This window comes from Sander lucioperca, chromosome 6 (assembly GCF_008315115.2).
Source record: "Sander lucioperca isolate FBNREF2018 chromosome 6, SLUC_FBN_1.2, whole genome shotgun sequence".
Classification (NCBI taxonomy): Eukaryota; Metazoa; Chordata; class Actinopteri; order Perciformes; family Percidae; genus Sander; species Sander lucioperca.
This window is the reverse complement of record NC_050178.1, coordinates 6,169,871-6,188,540: the sequence shown is the minus strand read 5'-3', so window position 1 is coordinate 6,188,540 and position 18,670 is coordinate 6,169,871. Positions and strand designations below refer to the sequence as shown.

General features: G+C 43.7%; 2 protein-coding genes across 5 annotated transcripts in view; one reads left to right on the top strand and one right to left on the bottom strand.

Moving 5' to 3' along the window:
* Nucleotides 1-5,232, top strand: part of trim62.1 (tripartite motif containing 62, tandem duplicate 1) — a 41,301-nt gene extending 36,069 nt beyond the window's left edge. For all 4 annotated transcript variants that reach the window (XM_031301615.2, XM_031301614.2, XM_031301617.2 and 1 more), the window contains exon 6: nt 2,306-5,232. In XM_031301615.2, the coding sequence (XP_031157475.1) occupies nt 2,306-2,856 (551 nt within the window). In that variant the 3' untranslated portion in view covers nt 2,857-5,232. The remainder of the gene's footprint in view (nt 1-2,305) is intronic.
* Nucleotides 5,233-14,295: 9,063 nt separating this feature from the next.
* LOC116051300 lies at nt 14,296-16,853 on the bottom strand. Its single transcript, XM_031301606.2, has 4 exons — nt 16,730-16,853; nt 15,997-16,146; nt 14,734-15,858; nt 14,296-14,695 (listed from the first exon to the last, which is right to left on the bottom strand). Exons 2-3 carry the CDS (start codon nt 16,142-16,144, stop codon nt 14,738-14,740), a joined length of 1,269 nt encoding a protein of 422 aa, XP_031157466.1. The 5' UTR covers nt 16,145-16,146; nt 16,730-16,853; the 3' UTR covers nt 14,296-14,695; nt 14,734-14,737.
* Nucleotides 16,854-18,670: the final 1,817 nt, after the last annotated feature.

The following is an 18,670-nucleotide window of genomic DNA, read 5'->3' as shown; positions in this document are numbered from 1 at the left end:
GAAACTAGCAATGACTGTTGTGCTTTGCGCCATGTGTAAGACAGAGCCCATAATCTCTCCTGTTTTTTTTTGTGATATGACTCACAGTTATGAGCCAGTGTATTCCTTGGCCGGGTGCCTATGTAAAACCACAAATTGTTGTTTCTTTAGCAAGCTTTAGAGATGCTGGTAGGAGGATTTTGTTACTTTTGGACAAAGCCATACTTTGCTGCTTTCCCATGTTTTCAGTCTTCATGCTAAGCAAAGATAACCATCGTCTAGCTGGATGTAGACTTATATTTAGCATCACAGACAGATGGGAGAGTGGTATCAGTCTTTAAATCAACTCTCAGCAGGAGAGCAAATAAACCATATTTTCCTAAATGTGTAACTGTTCCTTTAAAAACAGGTTGATTATCTAATTTTCCTTCAGTAGCTGAATGTTTGACACAGAAACACGGAGTGCAGGAACTGATCCTTCCCTGAATTAGGATTGCTGGGGTGCTTTGTGCTTTTTTCCCTCCTCGTGAGAAATGGTAGTCGACCTGGAGGGCGGCGATGCACCTCTGTGTTTGACAGTGCCAAGAGGAGCTCTACTCCCTCTGCCCTACAGCCATCACTCACTCACAGGAGATTATTTAAATTAATGTGCTGAGGAATTTTTTACTCCCTCAATCAAATCTCCCATTTTAGCCCGCTGCCTACCGAGGGGAGGCCAAGCAGTTGTTTGGCTTCCCTCGACTGGCTGCCAAATGGAACAATTGGTTACAATCCATCACCAGCGGTTTCCAGAGACGAAATAAAGACATTCCTCCCATCGTCCCTCATCCCTCGCTGTCGCTGATGGGTTAGCGGGAATAACTACTAGACGCTGTGCTTTTTTTTTTTACCCTTATGTTCAGCAAGAAAAATGGTTTTCTTCGTTGATGTGTGTACGCTTGCAGGTTTCTCTGTATGATACAAAGAGGCACTCAGGTTATGAAATTTTAATGACTTGATTGTAACAAACACTGGAGATGTCATTGACTGGAGAAGGCATTGTCCTGTCCGCTGGCCGGGTGCCAAACATTTTACCTCCATTTATCCCAGCTGATACAAATATAGAGGATCTGAGAGCAAAGAGAACAAGCCGTTATTGTTCAGCCTGATATGGTTCCCTTATAAGCAGACATGGGTGCAAATTCTCCCTCCCTAAAACCACATAACTGCACAGTGAGAGAGCCTCCTACGGGCCTGGAGCCTGTGGCGCGAGCTGGAGCAGCTCCTCCCATTGCTGTCATTTCTGCTTCACTGTATTATTTGTACTCTTCCTGTGGTCTGATATTGCTCAGAATGAGCTACCATATAAGACTGGAGGGGACTTTGAAGATTCTAGTTTATGCATGACGGTAAAAACATATTATAAAAAAATCTATCGCGTGTACTCGCAGCCACACTCGTTGCTCATTCTCCTGAAATAAGAGTTGAGTCGCAGTTCATCTTTTACTACAGGGCATGGCTTTAATCACCTCCTTTAACTCTGGCAGTACAGTACTGGTGATGTCTCTACTGGGTTGTTGGTCTTAAAGTGTGAGTTCATCCAAATAACAAAAAACACATTCATTTTAGTGGAATGTTGGCAGTGAGATAATTTGGGTTTTATTTGTCCAGGTTTAGAGATGTCTTCTGTCTTATTTTCATTGACAATGTCTTTACTCTGGATAATACACAGGGGGGATATTTCCTTTACAGAAATTTCCGATGAAAACTGTCCACAGTAGGGCGATCAGTCCAGAGTAACTTGTCACTTCAAAAGTCACTTCACTTCAAAAGGTTTTTCCCCCCTAGGTTATATATATATATATATATATATATATATATATATATATAACCTAGGGGGGAAAAACCTTTTGAAGTGACCTCCTGGTCAACACGTAACGTTTTCAGTGTATGTTTTCCAACCAGACAGGGATTTTAATCTGCTGCCTGTGATGAAATATTTTTCACTGATCGCATTTCAGAGATCAGTTCATTACCTTGACCCCACCTCTCCTGTAAAGTACCTGAGCAGTGTGGGTGTATTTACTTACAGCCGGAGCATTAAACTGTTCACATAGCATCTGAAGAAAAATGAGGCGCTGAGAATGACACTGCAGTCCTCGCTTTTCTGTTTGGCCAAGCTAAGTCATAACATATTGATGAATGTTTTGTTTTTTCCTACTTTCTCATACCGATGACTGGCCTGTGTGTATCTGCTGTTTTCTGTCCACAGTGTTACATCTAAAAGTGAGATAAATGCAGACTCTTTGTGCTAAAACGGTCTCTTCCCTTTTCTCGTCTTCCTCAGTGCCAGCAGCATTGACCCTCGACCCTATCACAGCACATCAAAGACTGATCCTCTCAGACGATTGTACCATAGTGGCCTACGGGAATCTCCATCCGCAGCCCCTGCAGGACTCCCCGCGCCGTTTTGACGTGGAGGTGTCTGTTCTGGGAGCGGAGGGCTTCTTGTCGGGCGTCCATTACTGGGAGGTGATGGTGTCGGAGAAGACCCAGTGGATGATTGGTGTGGCCCATGAGACAGTCAGCCGCAAGGGCAGCATCCAGATCCAGCCCAGCCGCGGCTTCTACTGCATCGTTATGCACGACGGCAACCAGTATAGCGCCTGCACCGAGCCGTGGACCCGCCTCAACGTAAAGAGCAAGCTGGAGAAGGTGGGGGTGTACCTGGACTACCACAAAGGCCTGCTCATCTTCTACAATGCCGACGACATGTCCTGGCTCTACACCTACCGGGAGAAATTCCCCGCCAAGGTCTTCCCTTACTTCAGCCCTGGTCAGAGCCACGCCAACGGCAAGAACGTGCAGCCGCTGCGAATCAACACTGTACGCCTTTAAGAGCTACACACATCTGTGGTCGTGATTGTCCTGACAGATAATTCACAGGATTTGTGTAGGTTTTAAAAAGATGTTTAAGAAATCAGTTTGAAAATGTTTAATAGGGTGTTTGAAATGTTATTTCTTTCAGTTCAGTTAAGACTTGTGCTTGATGTTGCTCTTAAAACCTGAGCTGTTATTGTTGCGTGACTTGAAATGGCCATACGACAATGGCCCACACTAAATGGAGACAGTGGGACCCCTGGGCTCCTTTGGGGTCTCTGACAGTGATGTAAAAAAGTGATTAAAGTCCAAGGCCCACCTTGCACACACTCCCAGGGGGCAACGCTCTCCTTATCAAGCTCCAGATTTCTCAGACCTGACGTCCCCTCTCTGTTGGTCTACTGGTCACTTGTCTTCTCTGTGCTGTACAGTTGGCTTAGCTTTGTGTGTGGAATGTGATTGACAACACTCTGCTCCCTTTTTGGTTTTCGTTTGGCCAGCAAGCCACCCTGAACTTGTTAAGTCTGTCAGCACTTTTTACTCCTCTCTGAGACCAGGGTCTTGGTTCCTTCTGCAGGTCCGTTCAGTCATGCATCATTGCAAGGAAACTCTTGTTCTATGTGCACCAGTGATTATCCGTCATCTAGAACAAACTAAAGGAATCAAAAAGTAGTTTATAGGCTGCCCGTCCATATCAACTGCCCAGCCTACCCACGCGTGATGGAGGTGTGTTTGGAGGTGGAGGTTGTCCAGAAATATGCTGCTACTGATGGAGTAAAGACTTACATGTTTTTATATAGATTATCAAGGGTTAAAAGAAATAAGTCTATCATTATGCTGGCTCATGTTTAAGTTTTTGCTCCAAAACCACAAGTATGCTAGCCATCAGCATTCACTATACCTGTGGGGTTTTTTTTTGTCCACTTCAGTTCAAGTTCTTTTCTGCTTTCAGTCATGATGTTTGATCATTTTGTCTTAAAATCAAAAGAACATTACATTTTATTATTGATTAATGCCGTCTGAGTAGATAGCCTCGTGAGGCGGAGATCTCCTATTTGTAAAAGCATAACTTCTCAGATGTGAAAATCCAAGAGGTTAAATATGAATTATTACTCATTTCTTTTTACAGAGACTAACTGCCTCTCTTATTTTAATTCATATAATTTATGTAAATTAAGTCAAGCTATGTTTTGGAAAATTATCAAGGAAAATGATGATGGAGGGATGGACTGGGGATAAATATGCTATTCCTGTGCTACTGGCATTCCCAAGGCTGTCACTATGTTACATAATAAAAAAAAAAAGACTGATAATTTCCCTCCATGTTTATTTCTTCGCCCCACGTGCCTCAAGTGCTCTTGTTCATCATTAGTTGGACACAAGTCCTGCAGAATCTGCTCTAAGAGGCTCTGGTCACTCAGCCAAGTCCAGCATACTGAGGGATGCGTCTGTGGGTGGGTGGGCATGTGCATGGGTATGTCTGTGCAGCCTGGTTCAGCTATAATTTTAAATCCAGCTTTGGTTGTGCTTGATAAAGCCCATCTGGCCCTCCGAGCAGAACCATGCAGTGGCCAAAAGTGATTATTACAGAATACTTTGGAATCGGGTAGAAAATTGGTAAATCTACAGCAGCAAAAAAGAACAAGCAAAAATAAAATCACCTCACCTTTCCTTTGCCACTGTACATCTTAGCACTTGTGTGTGTTGTCTGTGTTGTACATTAAAAAGAAAAGTGGGGCAGTGCCCTTGTTTTTGTAGGATGTGATTCCGGTATGTGCAGTATGGTGCAAACTAGGGTCAAATGGTGAGCATCTGCAAACTATTCAAGGTATTTGTTTTAAGTTGTGCAGACCTGCTGCAGCAACGGGCAGATCTACTAAGTTAAACAAAACCTAGGACAGGTCTTTTTTCCTGGGTAACTCTGTAAACCTGTTTTGTGAAACAGGATTTATGTTATTTGTGAAGATAATTACCAGAAGGTTTAGATGATCAGGACAGTATTTAGTCATTTTACTTCTCTCTGATTGAGACTCTATTTATTGTCCTTGAGAAGTAAATTCCGACCAGCTGGTGCTTCAAAACAAATGCTTAAATTTGACCCAAGTTTGCTGTGTTGCGGACTTCAGTGGAGTCTGCTTCATTTAAGACTTTCTGTTTGAATATTAAGGAGATTATTGTGAGGTGATGTTGGGTGACTGGTGATGGTGATGACACTAACTGTTAAAAATGATTTATGATGATAACTATGACACTTTTAATGATTGTTATAATGATGTGTTTTTGATGATGGTCGCTGTGCACCCATCATTGTGTGAACACATTCTAGTGTGCTTTAGCTGCAGCTGAGGTTTGTGGGAAATGTGTTAATGTTACAATAAATTACTGTTAAAATCATCCAATCTCTTTATCGTTGTCCTGGTTTGGATGTGGATCAACACAGAGGCTGTTGCATCAATAAGGATTTTCCCCAAAATTGAATGTTTACACAACTGTGTGGAACTTACTAGGATCATGTTTTATGCAGGTACCACTTAAATTGTTCATATTATGAACATTTTCTGGTTCATAATTGTATTTAGAGGTTATATCATAATAGGTTTACATGGTATAACTTTCAAAAAATACCATATTTTTGTTGTACTGCACATTGCTGCAGCTCCTCTTTTCACCCTGTGTGTTGAGCTCTCTGTTTTAGCAACAGAGTGAGACATGTCAGTTCTGTTCCATCTTTGTTGGGAGTCACACAAGTGCAGTAGCTAGGTAAGGACTACTACCCAGACAGAAGCAGAGTATGAGGGCGTGCCACGCTAGCAGCTTGGTGAGCATTATAATGTGTGTTATAAAGTGACGCACGTTTGTCATGGAAGTAAAGGCTGGACTACAATAGAGCTGTTTGGAGCAGTTTGTGAACAGTGTTTTCTGTTGGAGATGGTAAGTCCCTTTGGGGTGGGCTTTTTCTTTTTGTAAACCTATAACGTGCACAAAAAAGATATATAACGCAATAAAAGAAAGGGAAAAAAGCCAAAAAGCATAATATGAGCACATTAAAGCACTAAAAGTCTAAGAGTCTGCCGTAGCAATGACGGAATAATATAATAACCTGAAAAGTTCATAACCTCCAAGGTGTCATAAACTCTGAGGGTTCATGGGATGATTAAAAATTTAGGAGAGACTAAGAAATCAATCTGCTACATGAAAAAAAAATTTTTTTCCAGATATATCTCACATCTTTGCTATTTTGTTAAATACTGGATGGTTTTACCTCTTCGGGCATGTAAAACTAAGAATCTACAGCCTTGGTAGCAGCACTGTGAGGCTGTACTTAGGCACAGCGCATTTTGCAGGTATTTAGTCATAAACCGACATATTTTACAAATCAAAACTGACCTATTGGTGGCACTAGATGAAAAATCAGAGGATCACCAAAGTCACTGGGACTTTTCTGGGGACCATACATCTGTACAAACTTTCAAGGCAATTCTCTAATTCAGATTAAAATCGCATTTTACTTCAAGTGATCATTACACAAATGTAAACTTTGACATTGGGCCATGAGTTAACATGTTTCATTTTAAAGCATCACAAGCTAAATTGCTGCTGAGGACATGCATGTCAATTTGCTTTAATACTCTCTCCACAAGGCGCCCGGTTAGCTCAGTTGGTAGAGCGGGCGCCCATGTATAGAGGTTTACTCGTCGACGCAGTGGGCCCGGGGTTTGACTCCGACCTGCGGTCCTTTGCTGCATGTCATTCCCACCTCTCCCTCTCTCCCCTTTCATGTCTTCAGCTGTCCTGTCAAAAATAAAGGACGAAAATGCCCAAAAAAAAAAATCTTAAAAAAGAATATATACTCTCACTCCACACCACAGCGTGGTGGTCTGGCAATGCGTGACTAGTTTAATATTGACACTAATGTTATGTTTTAGTCTTTAGTCAGAGAGTGAACATGGTCTATCAGTATTACTTTGAGAGTAAGAAAATCGACATAGTTGAAACTGTGTGTTGAAACTCTCAAAATGAAACATATCTGGGAGGCAGACAAATTCTCTTTGAAATGTAGGAAGGCTTGCCTCCGCTTGTCAATACCTGCTCCAGTTCAGTAAGAGTTTCATGCCAGACATTTTAGTTGTGCCAAACTCTCAGCCCTGCTAAGCCATCCAGCTGTGAGGTGAGTGTATGTTCTCTTTTTATTACTGTTCCCTATTTTGGCATAGGCTGAGGCCCAGGCATGTGACATGATGAATAACAAGATGTCTGCATGGGTTCAGTGTTCCCTCACTGCGGGTGAGACGCCGCTTTCAATAGGTCCTCTTCATTTGCCATCTGTGACGCATTTGAATGACTGGTTGTTAAACTGGTGGGAATAAATTATCATACAGTTTGAAATCATGATAGAAAGTTAAGATCTGAGTCATACACTACGTCAGAAACCCAGAAAACTTTTCTTTGTTTTGTGATAATTTATACCCTGCTGTTTTATTATTTCACTCTGAAGTTAAGTCTTGTTGCATCAGGATTACAGCTGTTCCCCAACAAACTGTGCCGTTTGAAGCCGTTTATTCACAGCAGACCCTCAGGAGTTTCTTCATATCCTCAACTTTGATTTGGTACTTTTCTCCTCTCACTCCTGTGATTGAGACATTTATATCCGAGGAGAAGGTGTCCAGTCCATCCTGTAATAGACATTTTTACCTGAGGGGAAAGTGTTCATTAAAAAATAATTGAGCTCTCCTTTGAGAGACCAGTATCTGATTCCATTCTGATGTGGCCCACCTGAGGCTGAAGTTTTTTAATCTTGTAGCCTAAGTGATGTAAAATAAACAGAAATGAAGGTTCACGTTTGCTATCATTTTCAAGAACAAGAACTGCAGCTACAACGCAGGTGGCACAAACCACCAGATCAATTATCCCATTTTATTATACACGCTTTAGGAATATGTCAGGTTAACTATTGCTTGGGGTTAATGATTAAACAGCAACAATAAAAACAAACAGGTTTTGAAGACATTTTCTGAAATAATTAGTCGATTCATTAATCAGTTAAGGGACAGAAAATGAATTACCAACTATTTTGGTAATTAATGTTAACAAAGCATCCAAAATACCAAACATTTACTGGTTCCAGTTTGTCAAATATGAGGAATTTCTGCTTTTCTCTCTTTTATATTATTGAAAATAAGATATATTTAGGTTTCAGACTGTTGGTTGGATGACAATATTTTGTTATCATTCTTAATAACAAGCTATTTATTACTGTAGTTGCAGCTCAACACTCTAGTTTCCTGGATGATGTCCAGTATATTCATCATGGTGGAGTTATCATATTACACTTCTCTTGGACTTTTTATTTTTTATTTTATAGGCATTCAAAAACATGTTCAAACATTGGAATATACAGGAATACCTACACATTTGAGTTACTTTTTTCTTAAGTATAATGATCCCCTTACCCCCACCAATACATTTCTGGAAGAAACTTGATACCGTAATTCGGCAGTATATTTGGAATAATAAACAACCTAGGCTAAAATACTCTACCCTGCAACGTACCACAAACACGGGAGGCCTGGCCCTCCCCAACCTTAAAGTGTACCACAGAGCTTTTCAGCTACGGGCCCTCAGAGTGTGGATAGACCCCTCATCTACAGTCCCATGGAGAGAAATAGAGCAAAACCTCACTGGAAGTCTAAGACTGCAAGACCTTGCCTTTACAGGTGTGTGTCCAAAAAAGTGTATGCTAGCCTATGGCCCTCTTATCACCAACACATTGACCAACTTTAAACAGGTGGAGGAGCAACTACGCTACACCAATAAGTGGCATTTGAACACCCCAATTTGGCACAACATACACTTAATGTCTGGTAACAAACCTTTTGTTTATAACCAGTGGAGTGACAGAGGTATTTATACTCTAGACCAGTTATTCAATGAGAAAGGTATGTTAAGTTTTGAAAACCTGAGAGCTAGCTTTGAGGTCCCTAGGACATCCTTCTTCCTTTATCTTTGCTTAAGGTCAGCCCTAAAATGTTATGGAGTACCATGGGGGAACAGTCTCGAGATGCAGACAATCATTAAATGGCTTGTTGATTCTCCTGTGAGAGGATTAGTGTCCAGGATTTATGCTATTTATGCTATGTTGTTCTTGTTCAATTGTGTTTGTCTGTTCTGTATGTTCCTCTCCTGGAACCATCACCTTATCGTGGTGGAGAGGTTTGTGTGTCCCTATGAACCTGAGGGCTGTGTTGTCTGGAGCTTTGTGCTCCTGGTAGGGTCTCCCAAGGCAAAGTGGTCTCAGGGGAGGGGCCAGACAAAGAATGGTTCAAAAACCCTATGAAAAAACGAGGTAGAGATGGAGTGACCCTGCCCGGAGGAAGCCCGGGGCCCCCGTCTGGAGCCAGGCCCAGATGGAGGGCCCGTCAGCGAGCGCCTGGTGGCCGGGTTTGCCACGGAGCCCGGCCGGGCACAGCCCGAAAAAGCTACGTGGCACCTCTCTCTCCAAACCATGGGCCCACCACCTGTGGGAGGAACCGCTGGGGTCGGGTGCGCTGCCACATGGGTGGCAGTGAAGGTCAGGGGCCTCGACGGACCAGACCCGGGCAGCAGACGCTGGCTCTGGGGACGTGGAACGTCACCTCTCTGTGGGGGAAGGAGCCGGAACTTGTGCGGGAGGTGGAGCGCTACCAGTTGGATCTGGTGGGGCTTACCTCTACGCACAGTCTCGGTTCTGGAACCATACTCCTGGATAGGGGTTGGACTCTTTTCTTCTCCGGAGTTGCCCAGGGTGTGAGGCGCCGGGCGGGTGTGGGGATACTCACAAGCCCCCGGCTGAGCACCGCTACGTTGGAGTTTACCCCGGTGGACGAGAGGGTCGCCTCCCTACGCCTGCGGGTTGTGGGGGGGAAAACTCTGACTGTTGTTTGTGCGTATGCACCAAACAAGAGCTCGGAGTATTCGGCCTTCTTGGAGACCTTGAATGGAGTCCTGTATGGGGCTCCAGTGGAGGATTCCATAGTTCTGCTGGGGGACTTCAACGCGCACGTGGGAAATGATGGAGACACATGGAGAGGCGTGATTGGGAGGAACGGCCTCCCTGATCTAAACCAGAGTGGCTGTTTGTTGTTGGACTTTTGTGCTAGTCATGGATTGTCTATAACGAACACCATGTTCGAACATAGGGATGCTCATAAGTGTACTTGCTACCAGAGCACCCTAGGCCAAAGGTCAATGATCGATTTTATAATTGTTTCATCTGATCTGAGGCTGTATGTTTTGGACAATCGGGTGAAGAGAGGGGCAGAGCTGTCAACTGATCACCATCTGGTGGTGAGTTGGGTCAGAGGGTGTGGGAAGACTCTGGACAGACCTGGTAAGCCCAAACGGGTAGTGCGGGTAAATTGGGAACGTCTGGAGGAGGCCCCTGTCCGACAGACTTTCAACTCACACCTCCGGCGTAGCTTTTCGTGCATCCCTGTGGAGGCTGGGGGCATTGAACCCGAGTGGACAATGTTCAAAGTTTCCATTGCTGAAGCTGCGGCGGGGAGCTGTGGTCTTAGGGTCTTAGGTGCCTCAAGGGGCGGTAACCTACGAACACCGTGGTGGACACCGGTGGTCAGGGAAGCCGTCCGACTGAAGGAGTCTTTCCGGGATATGTTATCCCAGAGGACTCCAGAGGCAGTTGCAAGGTACCGAAGGGCCCGAAGGGCTGCAGCCTCTGCCGTGAAAGAGGCAAAGCAGCGGGTGTGGGAGAAGTTCGGAGAAGACATGGAGAAGGACTTTCGGTCGGCACCAAGGTGCTTCTGGAAAACCGTTCGCCACCTCAGGAGGGGGAAGCGGGGAACCATCCAAGCTGTGTACAGTAAGGATGGGACGCTGTTGACCTCAACTGAGGAGGTAATAGGGCGGTGGAAGGAGCACTTTGAGGAACTCCTAAATCCAACTAATACGCCCTCTATGGTAGAGGCAGAGCTGGAGTCGTCAATTTCCCTGGTGGAAGTTGCTGAGGTAGTTAAACAACTCCACAGTGGCAAAGCCCCAGGGATTGATGAGATCCGTCCAGAAATGCTTAAAGCTCTGGGTGTGGAGGGGTTGTCTTGGTTGACACACCTCTTCAACATTGCGTGGAAGTCGGGGACGGTGCCTAAGGAGTGGCAGACCGGGGTGGTGGTTCCCCTTTTCAAAAAGGGGGACCAGAGGGTGTGTGCCAATTACAGGGGTATCACACTTCTCAGCCTTCCCGGTAAAGTCTACTCCAAGGTGCTGGAAAGGAGGGTTCGGTCGATAGTCGAACCTCAGGTTGAAGAGGAACAATGCGGATTCCGTCCTGGTCGTGGAACAACGGACCAGATCTTTACTCTCGCAAGGATCCTGGAGGGAGCCTGGGAGTATGCCCAACCGGTCTACATGTGCTTTGTGGATCTGGAGAAGGCGTATGACCGGGTCCCCCGGGAGATACTGTGGGAGGTGCTGCGGGAGTATGGGGTGAGGGGGTCCCTTCTCAGGGCCATCCAATCTCTGTACGACCAAAGCGAGAGCTGTGTCCAGGTTCTCGGCAGTAAGTCGGACTCGTTTCAGGTGAGAGTTGGCCTCCGCTAGGGCTGCGCTTTGTCACCAATCCTGTTTGTAGTATTTATGGACAGGATATCAAGGCGTAGTCGGGGTGGAGAGGGGTTGCAGTTTGGTGAGCTGGGGATCTCATCGCTGCTTTTTGCGGATGATGTGGTCCTGATGGCATCGTCGGCCTGTGACCTTCAGCACTCACTGGATCGGTTCGCAGCCGAGTGTGAAGCGGCTGGGATGAGGATCAGCACCTCTAAATCTGAGGCCATGGTTCTCAGCAGGAAACCGATGGAGTGCCTTCTCCAGGTAGGGAATGAGTCTTTACCCCAAGTGAAGGAGTTCAAGTACCTTGGGGTATTGTTCGCGAGTGAGGGAACAATGGAGCGGGAGATTGGTCGGAGAATCGGCGCAGCGGGTGCGGTATTACACTCAATTTATCGCACCGTTGTGACGAAAAGAGAGCTGAGCCAGAAGGCAAAGCTCTCAATCTACCGGTCAGTTTTCGTTCCTACCCTCACCTATGGTCATGAAGGCTGGGTCATGACCGAAAGAACGAGATCCAGGGTACAAGCGGCCGAAATGGGTTTCCTCAGGAGGGTGGCTGGCGTCTCCCTTAGAGATAGGGTGAGAAGCTCAGTCATCTGTGAGGAGCTCGGAGTAGAGCCGCTGCTCCTTCGCGTCGAAAGGAGCCAGTTGAGGTGGTTCGGGCATCTGGTAAGGATGCCCCCTGGGCGCCTCCCTAGGGAGGTGTTCCAGGCATGTCCAGCTGGGAGGAGGCCTCGGGGAAGACCCAGGACTAGGTGGAGGGATTATATCTCCAACCTGGCCTGGGAACGCCTCGGGATCCCCCAGTCGGAGCTGGTTAATGTGGCTCGGGAAAGGGAAGTTTGGGGTCCCCTGCTGGAGCTGCTACCCCCGCAACCCGCTACCGGATAAGCGGAAGAAGATGGATGGATGGATGTTCTGTATGTTTAAAAATATAAAAAAATAATAAAAGATTGATCTTTAAAAAAAAGATTTGAGTTACTTTAGCATTCTGTTGTAACCTATTGGCTTTTTTGTTTTGTTTTGAGCCATAGATACATTCTGAAAAGTAATACTACCTCTAAAAATATGTGCTGTACAACTTACAGTATGAGTCTCCAAAATCAACTGGCTGGGAGCAGTTAGATCACTTGTTGGTGTTCTGTTAAAAGAATACAATTAAACACCATTAGGAAGGAAATTACCTCAACTCTCATACTACCATACAGCTTCTTGATATTTCTCATGACATTTATACAATTAAAACATTAAAATATGTATCCTCAAAGACAAAGAAAACATTGCACTCATTAACCTTTTGTCTGAAGCAATAATTTAGATACATCTGGGCTGTATCTCCATCTGTCCTAAAATAGCATGAACACATAACACATAAGGAACGTGGCCTTCTTGTTTAATCTTGCCCAAATCAGCATGTGCCGTGATTTTAGTATATTTCTGCACAGGTCTCTGCACTTTGAAAGAGGAGGTGTGCGAGCCATTCACTCAGCCCTGAGGCTCCGTTAAAGGCAAGACAACCAAAAAATGCCTTCCTTTGTTTCCTGAATCCCCTGCATCCCTCTCCTTCCCAAAGCTCATCAAACATTTTCGCTCTGAGTTGTTGTTGTATCGGAGTGCCCTCTGGTGTTGACATCTGTGTTCCTGCTCACCTTTTTTTTGAAGTGGGGTCCTTGATGGGGTTCCAGGGGGTCCCCAGCATAAAGAGGAATCATTTATTTTTATTATAAGTCCATCCATAAGTAACACAATGAGTGTGTATGATTATTTTGATCATGGGTTTCATACGCTTTCTGTAATCTAAAAGCAAAAATCTTATCAGATGGGAAACCCTGGGATAAATTTTATCAAATGGGGGTCTGTGGTTCGTGTCAGTTTAGGGGTCCTCGACATAAAAAAAAAGTATGGAAACCACTGGACTACAACACTTGACAGCTCAGGCTTAATGTGTCTTACGTGTGAGTACAAGGCAGCCATCTTTCAGTTACTCCAGTTACACTATACATCTCTTTGTACCATTTTACAGGAGCAGTAGGCCACTCATGTCTGTCCGTTAACTGTAAGGCTACTGCCAGCAGCCTGTTAGCTTAGCATAATTTAGCATAAAGACTGGGCTCTGTCCAAAGTTAACAACATCCACCTACTGTAACAGCACCTCTAAAGCTCACTAATTAACACGTTACCAAAAAAAATAAAAAAAATATGTCAAACTGTAGTTAAGGGGAACTAGGCCTATGTTTTATCAGTGAGTTTTAGAGGTGCTGGTAGGCTTTTTATTGTTACATTTTGTTACCTAAAGGCTTTAAGCCTGTGGTGAAGGCCTTGTGCTGCTGGCTGTAACATTATGTTTAATGAGACATGCGGTTTGATGGTTCGATGAGGTTTGTATTCATTTTTTGGTGGTTTCTCTAATCTTTCTGAAATATTGGATAATTTGACCTCTTTTTTTAAAAATCTGTCTTGTATGGTGGAATTGGCATCTGAAACGTAACAAGGGGCCCCAAATGGACACTGCTTTTTTGCCACAAGCCAAAAAAGGTTGGAAACCAGCAGTTTAATATGTAACAATGCTTTGTATTTTATAAGGGCATCATTTGTTTTTTTTATTGTAAAATCTTAAGCTAAACATATATGTCAAATAAATATAGTGGAGTAAAAAGCAGAACATTTCCATTGGAAATGTAATGGAGTAGAAGTATAAATGGAAATACTCAAGTAAAGTACAACTACATCAAAATTGTAGTTAAGTACATTACTTGATTACTTAGTGACTTTTCACCTCTGAGGACTAGTTCAATCCTTTGAAACCAGCTGATTTAAGAACAGAGACAAAACTACAAAGAAGAATGAAAAAAATCAGTGTTACACCCTAAAGTCACTCAGTATTTATTATACATTGCTGTATGCAAGCTTTATGTGATGCAACATCAGCACACTTCATATTACTACTTTCAAAACACTGTTTGCCCCCAGATTATTCTTATTTATGCTGGAGAGGCTCATTCTATAACCCATTGTGTAATGACCTCTGAACAATAAAAACAGGCCTTCCAGACGTCTGATTCACTCTGCTTTAGTGTCTTACTACCAAGCACGCCTCAACCTGCCTCCTCAGCACCTTTCGGCAGTTTCCACATTATTCCTCACATGTGAATAGCTGCTCAGAAATGCTTATTTACACTCTATTCAAGCCAGTGTTGACAGGTAGACCTGCTGTCTGCACACATGCAATATTAATCTGGTGATCCTGTTGCAAATAGTCTCCAATCAGCGTCCACTTTAGCTTCTCACCTGTCTGGTTTTATACAAGTGTTTCATTGTGAGAAGTGGATGCGTTGCTTGTGTTTGCTGCAGATGATAAAGAAGATTTAATACACAGCTCCAGCATAGTCTCTATAGTCCTGATCAGAAGAATGTTCACACTGAGGTTTAGAGGCAGCACAAAGATGGAGAGAACACCCACAAACCCTAGCATTACATTCACCCCTGGGCAGGGAAAACCCCACTGTCGCCACCCACTTAAGCTCCTGTATTGTGAGTCCACATGTTTCTCTGTGATAAATGCAAGAGGTATACCTCTCTTTGTCTTGTCATGCTCCTGTCCTCCTCTCTGTGCAGACAAACACTCGGGGGAGATGAGGACAAAGTCTCCATGGTGATGCTCCGACATCTGCACGCTGTTCCAGGAATACGCTCTGTGAACACTGCAGCTGCTCTCTGTTTTCTCTGGGTCAACACACTGTGCTGGCTCTGACTCTGACATCCCAGGGTTCACAGGCTTGGAGGGCGCAGACAGTGCTGGAATGAGGTTTTGCCAGCAACTATCGGCGTTATTGTTAACTCCATGTTTCTCTGTGTGTGTCCTTGCCATATGTGCAGGGTCCCGGTGTCGTCTGTGCAGGCCCGTGCTAGTGGTCAGGAGGAGCAGGAGGAGGGAGAGGAAGGCCATGCCCCAGCAGGGATTCACAATGCTGGGCATGGGGCTGAACAGGTTGGGCAAACACCTGATGAGGGAGTTGGTTGTGTACAAACAGGTAGCAGCCCACACTTCCTCCTGTTTCCATCTCCAACTGACATTGAGTGCGACGGCGACCCACACTGACAGGCAGCAGAGGTAGCTGACAACATAAGACAAGCACTTTTTTTTGTCTTTGTTGTCTTTGCTGCCCTCCTCCTCTTCCACAGTTACCTCAACAACATAACAACATTGTCCATCTGTTTGACTCGCTGTCCTCTGAGCGACAACAGAGTGAGGCCACAGCAGTCTGGTCAGAGTCTCCACAGCGATCAGAGGTGTGGTCAGGAGCAACACTGAACCGTATGTGTGGCTGAGAAAGAGAAGGAAGCGCAGGGCAATGACATCACCTAGTGGGGTCAGCTCAGTCAGCCAGGACTCGAAGATGCAGAGGAAACTCAGAAAAACTGTGGGAGAAAAAAGATAAAGTGTCAATGAGTTAGGTGACTGATTGGATTAGAGCAGTGACTCCCAACAAGAGTTTGTGAAAAGAGGTGAGCAGCTCAGCTAAAAACTAATTAAAAACATCCCTTCCTGTTACTCACCTGTGACCAGGAAGTCGGTAAAGACAAGTAGGCAGCAGCAGCAGAAGCTGACAGGACTGTAGGAGGCAGCCAATGAGGGTAGGAAGAGGAGACTGCAGGCCAGTTTACATACGCACAACACCACCGCTTCTTCCAACACACCACCCATGGCTGCAACAAGACAACACAAACACACAGGTTAACGTATCGAAAAACTGGTTTTCTTTTTGCCTCGGGGTGGAGGAGCTCAGGAATTCCAGGCACTTTGCTGTCAGTAAACCCCCAACAATGTTAAATATATCTGTACATAATGTTACATGATCATTCCAGTGGGAATCTTTCTGCCCTTTGGTTGCAGATCAATATTTTTGTTGTTTACATTAGTAGTGAACCCTGGACCAGACAGCTGTTTACAGTCGACAAAAATGATGAAACTCAGGAATAAGTTCAACTGTCAACATTATATTTAAATCCATTTCACAACGTGATATTTAAAACCAGCAATGAAACAGCAAATGTCATGAAACTCCTCAGTAATGTGAATACACGTTCAAATTTACAGACTCTTTTGCTGTGTCCTGACTGTAAATATGTCCACCTCCTGACCCTGACACTGTACACTGAGACTGGTTGAACCTGTTAAAAGTATTCCATTATCTCTTATTACGTGTTTACAGCATGACAATTCAACCTGCATACAACAGAAAACTATCAGTCTCGATCGAAAACTGCTGTTAAGTTCATTAGTTCTTACCTGGACTCACAGTAGCCTTCAGAGCAGCATGTCAATATGAGCTTCAAATGTTTCATCCGTTCTCTTCAGCTCACCCTTTTGCTCCGCCCTCATGGGGATAATGACCCCCCCTTCCTGTGCTCCCTGCTGCACCTGGCCTGTGTGGAGGTGAGAGAACATGTGCATCTCAGAGGGTGTGGCGCTGTTTGCACAGACCAGAAAACCTGTCTGACAACTAACTAACAGTGAGAGATGCAAAATGCATGCATGTGTGTTTAAGTGTGTGTGTGTGTGTGTGTGTGTGTGTGTGTGTGTGTGTGTGTGTGTGTGTGTGTGTGTATGTGTCAAAATCAAAATAAACTTGTTGACATCTGTGAAAGGTATACTGGATAAAAGATCTTTCATTTTCCCTAAGAATGTACAAACATTCCTGTGTTACACCCATCTTGTTCAAACTACTGTATGTTATTTCAAAGGTTTCAGCAAATACACACATGCAGAGTGTTTCATTAAGCAGGATTAGACTGTAGATCACATTATTGTTTAAGCATTTGTAGGTTGTGAGTAGAATTTTGTAATGGATCCTGTCATTAACCGGGAGCCAGTGGAGGATTATCAATTGATGACTCGTGAGAAGCTGCAGCAGAAAAGTTAGTTTCTTTAAAATGACAGTAAAATATTATGTGAAGCATTTTAATTGTGTGTATAGTAGTAAAGTGACAGTTTTGTAAGTACAGGGTGAACAGTGTGAATGTAAACTGCTTGTATTTAGTTGTAGGCAGTGGTGATATGAAACTAAGTACATTTGCTCAAGTACTATACTTAGTACAATTCTAAGGTACTTTTCATGCCACTTTCTACTTCTACTCCACTACATTTCAGAGAGAAATATTGTACTTTTTACTCTACTACATTTATCTGACAGCTTTAGTTACTAGTTACTTTACAAATTAAGATTTTTGCACACAAAACACTTGTAGTTTATAAAATGCAATGTTTTATTAGAAATTAAAATGCCCATATAGACCTACAAGTCCAGTTGAAATGATTACACAGTTAAATACTTGATTGACAGAACTGTTTTGATTGTTTCCAGTTTCTAAAATGTGAGGATTTGTCTGTATTGAGTACTTTTACTTTTAATACTTTAAGTACATTTTCCTGATGATACATACTTTTTCAATACAGGACTTTTACTTGTAAGAGTATTTTCACAGTGTGGTATTAGTACTTTTACTTAAGTAAAAGATCTGAATACTTCTTCCACCACTGGTTGTAGGGTGTGTAACATCCATAGGTTGGTAGTAAGGGGTCTGTAGAAGTGTGGCAGAGTTCTGCACTCAATATCTGCTCTACCTCTATCCTCTTTTTCATCCTCAGTCGGACTCATGTCAAAGACTTGAGATGGAGTCATGTGAAATTTTGCATTTCCTATGAATACCTAAACATAAATTTGAATGTGTGTGTGTGTGTGTGTGTGTGTGTGTGTGTGTGTGTGTGTGTGTGTTACTTTGTATGTGCGTGTGCCAACACCATGCATGTACAGATGCAGACAAAGGCAGGAGCTCTCATGTTTGAGCATTAAATCTACACAAAAAATTATTATAGGCTATACAATAAAAATCAACAGCATCACAAACTACAGGCTCCAAAATGACCATTCCCTTAAAACAGTTTTCAGCCTGATAAACAAATTGCCAATTGAGTGTTTAATCCAAATTATTTATATGGTTTAATCCAATCATTTTGAAAAGGCCTACAGATAATCTCAAAGTGCCTGGCTTAATATTAAGATTTTTAATTTTTTTTTTTTTTAAACAGATATATGTTAAGTAATGCCTCATTTTCAGATGTAAGGTGATAGCCCATCATGTATATCTCCTCTGACTTTCAGCCATGAGGCAACATGTTCGACACTAGCTGAACCGCTCTTTCTTGTGGCATCAGTGCCATCTCCTGCTG

Excerpts from the sequence above, each read along its gene's own strand:
- LOC116051300 (XM_031301606.2), bottom strand. The coding sequence starts at position 16,144 with ATGGGTGGTGTGTTGGAAGAAGCGGTGGTGTTGTGCGTATGTAAACTG. Across the intron at positions 15,859-15,996 it reads TACCGACTTCCTGGTCACAG|TTTTTCTGAGTTTCCTCTGC; the intron begins GTGAGTAACAGG and ends TTTCTCCCACAG.